We start from the raw sequence: 9,379 nt of genomic DNA on the forward strand, positions 1-9,379 counted from the left end.
GCGCACTATTCAGGTCTTGGAGGACATGATACATGCCTATGTTATGGATATTGGAGGTTCATGGGATTAGTTTCTTCTATTAGCAAAATTCGCCTATAACAATAGCTTTGGGTCAAATATCCAGATAGATCCTTATAAGGCATTATATGGGAGGAGATGTTGTTCTCCAGTTGGTTGGTTTGACCCCGGGGAGTCTAGGTTGTTGGGCACTAATTTGGTCTGTGATGTTATAGAAAGGGTTAATGTGATTCAGGAGAGGCTTCGTACAACATAGTCCAAACAAAAGAGTTAGGCTGATAGGAAGGTTCACGATGTTGCATATATGGTGGATGAGAAGGTTCTACTCAAAGTTTCACCTGTGAAGGGTGTGATGAGGTTCAGAAAGAAGGGCAAGTTGATCCCTCAGTATATTAGCCCTTTTAAGGTGCTTGAGAGAATTGGAGAGGTGGCCTACAAACTTGCATTGCCACCTAGTCTATCTGGTGTTCGTCTAGTATTTCATGTTTCTATGCTTCGAAAGTATTATGGTGATCCGTCAGATGTTTTGGACTTCTGCACGGTACATTTAGATGGGAAATTGACTTATGATGTGGAGCCGGTGGCCATTTTGGATCGGCAAGTTCAAAAGTTGAGATAAAAAGGATATAACATCAGTGAAGGTACAATGGAGAGGTCAGCCAGCCGAAGATGCTACTTGGGAGACTGAGGGGGAGATACGAAGCAACTATCCACACCTATTTGAGACTCCAGGTATGATTCTAGACCCGTTCGAAGACGAATGTTTGTTTAAGAGAGGAGAGTGTAATGACATGGATAGTCATTTTACGTATTATAGCATGTCCCCTATTCATTGCTTCTTCTGTGTTCATTTGTGGTATGTGACTTGCCGGGGTGGTTGGATTGGTTTTGGGGAAGTTTTAGAGTGAATTGTGAGTTGGAATAAGTATGTTGTGTCATTTGGGACTTGCCTGCAAAATTTGAGGTCATTCGAAGTTGATTTGATATGGTTCAGTACTAGTTTTGGAAGTTGGAAGATCATTAGTTCATTAGGCTTGAATTGAAGCGCGATTCATGGTTTTGATGTTGTTTTATGTGATTCGAGTGCTCGAGTAGGTTCGTGTAGTGTTTTGATTGGTTGTTGTGATTGGACAGGGTCCCAGGGGCCTCATGTGTGTTTCAGATGGGTTTTGGACCATTTCCCTCATATTTGGACAGCTGATCTGATATATGGTGTGAGTTTCTTTGTATTCCTAACACAGGCACCGCGTTCATGTAGTGTTAATGGTGGTAGGTGGTTTTTCTCTTCACGTTCTCTACCTAAAGGTCGCGTTCTCGAAGGATTGAAGAGGTTGTGCACCGCGATTGCGAGCAAGGAGCCACGTTTGCGTAGAGGGAAGGCCGACTTGTGGCATCAGGAATTTAGCCTTCGCTTTCACGGGAGAGGCATCGCATTCGCGTAGGCATGGGGTCAATGTTCATCATGTTCATGAATGGGCCATCGCGTTCGCGAAGGAGGTTTGACAGCTAGTGAGATTTGTGCTTCGCAAATGCGAGACATCTTCCACGTTCGCGAACGGGAAATGATTGGGCATTATTCATGGGGTAAGTGTTTTTGACTTGGATTTGTTCATTATTCATGATTCCATCTTAGTTTTAATCATTTAATTGGTGAATTAAAGTGAAGAAATAGGGCGATTTTAGTAAAAACTAAAGTGAAAATTGAGGATTCTAAGGTTGAATCGGGGTGATTAGATGAAATTGGTATGGTTGAACTCGTAAGTGAAAAGGTGTTTGGAATCTATGAGTTTGACTGGGTTCCTGGGTTTGGTCTCGAAGTTAACCTTTTGGGTTGACTTTTTAATTTTGATAAAGATCAAAACTTTATTGTTTGAATTTGTTTCCTACGGTATTATTTGATGATATTAAGTTGTTTATGACTAGATTCAAATCGTTCGGAGGTGGATACGTGTGAGAATGGATTTTTGAAGTATTGATTTGCATGTTTTGAGGTAAGTGACATTTCTAACTTGGATTTGAGGGTATTAGCCATGAGAACTACGTTATGAGAGGTATTTGGGTGTGATGTACGCGCTAGGCGACGAGCGTGTGCACGTGCACCGATGTGTTCATGATTCGAGGTCACTTTTCGCCTATTACATGACTTGTTTTACTATCATACCTTGTTATATCCGTATGTTTCCTACTTGTTTGGTTTTTTGAACTGTAATTCATGCTAGACATCATGTCTAGGCTATGTGCTATTTGTTTGAGACTTGATAGGGCTACTCTTGCCATTTCTGAGCTATTTGCCTTATTTGTACACATGTTCTCAGTCATGATGTGATATCCGTGTATAATTTCTCTATCTCAGTGCTTTTTATTTGATTCCTCACATGTTGTAAATGTCTCTTATGTGTAACACTGTTAAACTGAATATTGTGAAGATGTGTTTATCCGAGACTTGAATAGTAAATGACTATGTTTGGGCCATAGAGTCGGTTTGATATTGATTTGAGGTGACGCGTATGCCAGGCTCATATTGGGTATAAGTGTTATTATTTTGGGGCGATGCGTGCATTGGGCCTCACAATTAGGCTAAATAATTTTGATTAGCACTTGGGCAGGATCCACCCCTCCAAAGTCCGACATGCCATCAGTGGGCGCAGGTATAATATTTTATATACGTGCTTGATGATGGGTTTTATGCCAAGCACTCGTACAATGCTAAGTTTGATTTTTCTTGATGGATCCATCGTGGTATTATTGTTTTGACACGTATACTTGATATGTAAGCATAAAGATGTAATTTCCTCATGCTAGTAAATAAAATGTTAACTGGTATACTTGAAAGCACTTCTAAATTCCTGTATTTTGAACAAACTGAACATAGCATCATTGAATTAATTACTTATATTAATCCCTTTATATCCTGAGTTGTTATCGATTGTTAAATGTTGATCTCTGACTATTTCTTCTGAGCTCGTCACTGCTTTCAACCAAAGGTTAGTACTATTACTTATTGAGTACATGAGGTTGGTTATACTCATACTATATTCTACACTTCGTGTGCAAATCTAGGTACTTCAGGACGTGGTGATCTCTAGAGTTTTGTTGTTACTAGCTTGGGAGACTACGAGGTAGTTGTCATTCCATCCACAGATCTTTTAGTTCCCTTTCATTCTATATTATTATTGTTCTACTATTTAGATAGTTGTATTCAGAATATGGTCTTGTATTTTGATACTCGGTAGTGCTCATGTACTCATTGACACCAGATTTTGGGCATGATTGTAGCAGTATTACGGTTATGTTCTCCGTTATTTCATGATGTTTCACTATTTAGTTTATTAAATCTTGTTTAATCATATGCATTGTTCTCATGTGACTATTGGCTTGTCTGGCAAGTAGTATTGCGGCTCCAATGGGAGTTGGGTCATGACACACATACTCTCTCTCTCTCTATCTCTATCTCTATCTCTCTCTTTTCGAATAATTTTCTTTTATTTCTCCCCAAATTTTTCTCCCAAATCTTTCAATCTTTCTCCCCAAATATCCTCATTATACTCATCAATAAACACTCTTTTAGGTTGTACTTTTCATTATTTTCTGGGTTTTTATAGAGTTTTGATCTGAACTCATATAACTTTTAATTGGGTACTATTGTATTTTTTGAAAATATTTTAAGGAGCTTGAATATCGATTTTGGACGCGATTGGAGGCAAATTTGAGATAATTTCTAAATTGAATCCTCAAAGTTGAATAGATTCTATTCATGTATCCCCTATATATATCAATGTATATCACCTTATATATTAATGTATATCATCTTGTATAGACGTTTATCTCTTAAATTCATACATACATATATATATATATATATGTACATCAATGAAAATCTTGTATGGTATACACTAATATACAAAGTAATATACATAATTATGTATATCAATAAGAATCTTGTGTGATACATACTAATATATAATATAATATACACATTGATATACAACAACCAAAACTCATAGGATTTGGTGATTGTTCACAATTTTTGGATGAATCTAGATTTTGGAAGGGAACAAGCATGAAATTAGGAGTTGAATATTGAGATTCTCCTATTTTCTAGTTCGTTTGATAGTATTTGGCTATCTATTTCTAATTATTTAAGATTAAGTTACTAAGCCTAATATTTAGCGAAAATCTTGCCAATAATTATTAGTTGTAGTATGTAAATGTCAGTTTGTCATTATAATAGGATTAGTTGGAAGAGAGCAACTTTCAGGGTTGTAGTTTAAAACACAGCAATATTTGGGATATATTTAAAAATATCCACAACTTCAAAAAATGGCAAATACCTACTTCTTCTTCTTTGTAAAGTAAGAAAATTGAGTGAAAACAACTAAAGCTTTAATTTGCTTTGAAATAATACATACATTTGGCGGGTGGATGACGGTCTAAACATGATAATTTACGGTTGAGAGTAATAGAACTTAAAGAAGGAGCTGAACTTTGTATTATTTATGAGTTGGTTAGTTTGTTAAGTAAGTAGTTAATTAGTTGGCGAAAACTAAGCATAGGTAGTGTATATATTAGTCACATGTACTTCACTTTTTTTTTGAGCTTCAATGAAACAGTTCCTAAACAGAGTCTCTTTCTTCTCTTCTTTCCCTATCTATGCATGTCTTCTTCTTCGTCTCTCTCTCTCTCTCTCTCTCTCTCTCTCTTAATTCTTCATGGTATCAGAGCAAAGAGCTATGGATTGTAGCTCATAATCGATTAGATATAATGTCTACTCTGTATTCTCTTATTCTTCTTCTTAAACTCATTTTTTAATTCAATTTCTTCATCAAAGCCCTAATCTGCTCAATAATGGTGGTAGATGATTTGGAGTCAAGAAATACAACAACTCCAACTGATAACTCTCAAATCTCATCTGATGATAAGTTTGAAGAAGGCATTACAGTCGCTGCTACTCATCCTTTGTATCTCGCTCTTTCAGATACCAGTGGGATTTCCCTCATCTCCTTTCATCTCACCTGCACTGACAATTTCTCATTGTGGTATCGATCTATGAGGATTTCTTTGCTCGGTCGGAACAAGCTTAGAATTATGGATGGCAGGTGGAAAAAAGAACGAAATATAGGTACCAGTGGGAAAGGTGCAATGCAATTGTACTTTCATGGTTAATGAATGCAGTTGCTCCAAACCTAATCTGTGGAATTGCCTATGCCCCCACTGCAAATGCAGTATGGATGGATTTACAAAAGCGATTTGACAAGGTAAATAACACTTGATGCTACAATTAACATAAAGAAATTGCTACACTCAGTCAAGGTACCTCCTCTGTCTCTGTTTACCATTCCAACTTTGGGATGAAGCTGAGGTACTAGAGCCTAATCCTGGTTGTGACTGTGTTAAGTCTAAGGATTTCATTGTGCATTTGCGCAAATAGAAACTTTATCAATTTCTCATGGGCTTGAATGATTCCTATTCACAAGCACGCAACCAAATACTTATGATGAAGCTAGTACCCTCTGTAAATCAAGCTTATGTTATGCTAGTTAGTGATGAAAGTCAAAGAGCTGTAGCAGCCACCTCTGATACTCTAAGTCCCTACCTAATGTACATGCTGGTCACTATGAATCCACAACATTGTTTAGTTCTAAACAAGCTGGAGGTCAGAAATTCAGGAAGAATTATAACATACAGTGTGAATTTTGTAAGCTTAAGGCACATAGCAAAGAGAATTGTTATAGGATCATTGGCTATCCACCTAACTATAAGTACAAGAAGAAAGGGGGAGAAACTACCACTGCCAGTAATGCTTACAATGTATTTTCTGAGACTAACAATGTTGTAAAGAATTCCACACCTCAAATGTGTGTGACTACAGGATGAATTCTAAGAGCATCTCACATGCACACTACAGAGGGCAATACTGCAACTTTATCTGCACTAATGAATCAAGAACTTCCACAGGCTCTATTGACTCTTATTAGGGATCAGTATGATCAAATACTTCAGTTTCTCAACAAGGCGTCTTGCTCTTCATCTACTGACAATGCTGCAGGTATAAGTATTGTATTCTTAGCTACTCATAATATTCAAGAGTGGATTATTGACACAGGTGCTACTAATCACATGGTCTCTAACCATAGCCCGTTAACCTCCTTTAATACAGTTGATCCTCCTTACTCTAAGAAGGTATTATTACTTAATGGTGATGTTTCATATGTTAAGCATGTTGGTACTATTGTTATTTCAGATAAGAGCGTTATAAAAAATGTGTTCCACATACCACATTTCAAGTTTAACTTGATGTCTGTATCAAAGGTAACCAAAGAGCTGTAGTGTTTGGTTGCATTTTACCTCAATTTTTGCATATTTCAGGATCTCTTCAATGGTAGGGTGAAGTCTATTGGTAGAGAAGATAAAGGTTTCTACATATTACCCTCTTGGAGCTCATTAGCTTTCAATAAGCATACTACAGAAGCATCACTAGCAGCCATATAGAATGAGTATATGCTCACTAAGAGAACACCTACAAATATGGATCTCAAGCTATGGCACAAAAGATTTGGTCATGTGCCTTCCTCAGTTCTAAACAAACTATTTTCAATAAAGTAGGAGAGCTGCATTTTTATTGTAAAAGACTATTCTGTTCGTCCATGTGCTAGACTAACTAGACTGCCTTTTCGTAGTAGTACAAATAAAAGTGCAACTTCCTTTGACTTGCTACATTTGGATGTATGGGGACCCTATAACACTACAACTATTGATGGTAATAGATGTTTCATAACTGTAGTGGATGACTACTCTAGAATAACTTGGATTTTTCTTTAAAACTCAAGTCAGATGTGTGTGTTGTCTTACATGATTTCCTGATGTATGTGAAAACTCAGTTTGACAAACAAGTTAAGTGTGTTAGGACTGATAATGGAGCTGAATTTGTTAATTCTGTTTGTAATGCTTTGTTCAAGAATCTTGGAATTATCCATCAAAGAACTTGTGTTTATACTCCTCAGTAAAATGGAGTTGCTGAGAGAAAACATAGGCATATTCTAGAGGTGTATAGAACTTTAAGATTTCAAGGTTACATCCCTTTAATATTTTGGGGGCATTGTATGTTGGCAGCTATTTATCTCATCAACAGGATGCCCTCCTCATAGCTAGGTCACAGATCTCCTTATGAGTTATATATAGGAAGATGTGTTTGCTTGGGCAGCTCAGGGTCATAGTTTGTCTGTGCTATGCCAAGATTGTCAATGAGACAGATAAACTTAATCCAAAAGCTATCACTGCTATACACATGGGCTACTCTTCTTCTTAAAAGGGCTATATTCTTCTTAACTTGTCAATTAACTCCTTTTTTGTTAAAAGATATAACATTTAGGGAGGATATTTTTTCATCTCAGCAGTTCTACTCTAAAAACAGTTTGTATTCCTTGATACATATTCTTCTGTTTTAGCACACTCTATTGAGTAATGGTATGCTCAAGATGCTCCACCAGGATCTCACCAGAACTCTATTGCTCATGACTCTTCAGTCTTACCACATGTGGCCTCTTCCTTTCTCCTGGCAGCACTAACTCAAATATAAGTCCATTACCAGTTGCTGCATCACCAGGTATTGAGGTCTCTCAAGTTGGTTCACCTACTCTTAAGAGGTCATCCAGAGACAAGCATCCACCATTGTGGATGAAGGACTTTGTTTCTCTTTATTCTAATCAACACACTCCTTATGGGTTGACAAGCTATCTGTCCTATGATCACCTGTCTCCTCACTACCAGGCTTTCATTGCCTCTTCCTCTTTTGCGGTTGAGCCTATCTCCTATACTGAAGCAGTCAAGAACCCAGATGGGTGGCTGATATGAAGTCTAAAATTGCTACCTTAGAGGATAATCATACATGGGATTTTGTGACAATATCTATTGGGTGTAAATGGGTGTACATGATAAAGTACAAGGCATCCGGTAAATTGACAAGTTAAAAGCCAGGCTAGTTGCCAAAGGTTATAGCCAGAGAGAAGGCATTGACTATCAGGAGACTTTTTCTCCTATTGTCAAGATGGTTACAGTCAGAACAATTTTTTCCGTTGTTGTTGTGCAACACTGGCACATTCATCAAATGGATGTGTCAAATGCTTTTCTCCAGGGTGATCTTCATGATGAGATCTACATGGACCTGCCTCAGAGTTTTGTGAGTCAGGGGGAGCAGCAGATATGCAGACTCATCAAATCCCTATGGTCTCAAGCAGGCCCCTAGAAAATGAAATGCAAAGCTTTCAGAGGCTATGTTACAATTTGGTTTCACTCAGAGTCAACATGATCATTCTCTATTCATAAAAGGATCAGGAGGTGACCTAGTACTCATTCTATTCTATGTTGATGATATGTTAATTACTAGCAACAATCTAACATTGATTAGAGAAGCCAAATATGCTTTGTAACAAGCCTTTAAAATAAAGGACCTAGAAGAGTTAAGATACTTTTTAGGGATTGAATTTACTAGGTCCAAGCAGGGGATCTTAATGCACCAAAGAAAATACACTCTAGAACTTATCTTTGAGCTAGGACTGGAAGCAGCAAAGCCAGCAGCTACACCACTTGAAACCAATGTAAGACTCACTACAAAAGAGTTTGATGATCACTTGGCCAGTCCAAGCCAAGGGGAGGATGAGTTACTATATGATGCAAGTTCTTATCAGAGGCTTATAGGCAAGCTACTCTACTTAACCATAACAAGACCAGACATTGCATTCAGTGTGCTAACCTTAAATCAATTCCTGCATCAAACAAAGAAATCATATCTTGAAGCTGCCCTAAGAGCAGTCAAGTATGTGAAAAATTAGCCTGGACAAGGAGCGCTTCTGTCAAGTAATGCTGACAAGAGGATCACAGCCTACTGTAATGCTGACTGGGCAGCTTGTCCACATTCTCTCAAATCTATAACAAGTTTTCTTGTCAAGTTTGGTGATTCACTAATATCTTAGAAGTCCAAGAAACAAAGCACCATATCTAGAAGCTCAGCTGAGTCAGATTACAGGAGCCTAGCCTCTACAACCACAGAGTTAACATGGATTTTGGGGATATTCAAATAAGTTGGAATAGAGGTGAAACTCCCAGTTGAGGTTCACATTGACAACAAAACAACATTGCAAATAGCAGTCAATCTAGTGTTTCATGAGAGAACCAAGGATATAGAGATTGATTGCCACATTATGAGAAAAAAAATACAAAAGGGGCTAATAAGAACTGAGTACATTCCCACCAAAAAGCACCTAGCAGATTTGCTAACCAAAGGGCTCAATAGAGTTCAACACGAATATCATTGTTCCAAGCTAGAGATGTTTAATATGTTTGCACCACCTAGTTTGAGGGGGAG

The 9,379-nt window shown here is 37.6% G+C and overlaps 1 protein-coding gene across 1 annotated transcript; it reads left to right on the forward strand.

The window, feature by feature from the left end:
• The first annotated feature begins 322 nt into the window (after nt 1–322).
• On the forward strand, nt 323–637 carry LOC138881139 (uncharacterized). Its single transcript, XM_070161342.1, has one exon. It carries the CDS (start codon nt 323–325, stop codon nt 635–637), a length of 315 nt encoding a protein of 104 aa, XP_070017443.1.
• Nucleotides 638–9,379: the final 8,742 nt, after the last annotated feature.

The sequence above is a fragment of the Nicotiana sylvestris genome, chromosome 11, assembly GCF_000393655.2.
Source record: "Nicotiana sylvestris chromosome 11, ASM39365v2, whole genome shotgun sequence".
Lineage (NCBI taxonomy): Eukaryota > Viridiplantae > Streptophyta > Magnoliopsida > Solanales > Solanaceae > Nicotiana > Nicotiana sylvestris.

Coding starts and splice junctions, on each gene's coding strand:
- LOC138881139 (XM_070161342.1), top strand. CDS start 323: ATGGTGGATGAGAAGGTTCTACTCAAAGTTTCACCTGTGAAGGGTGTG.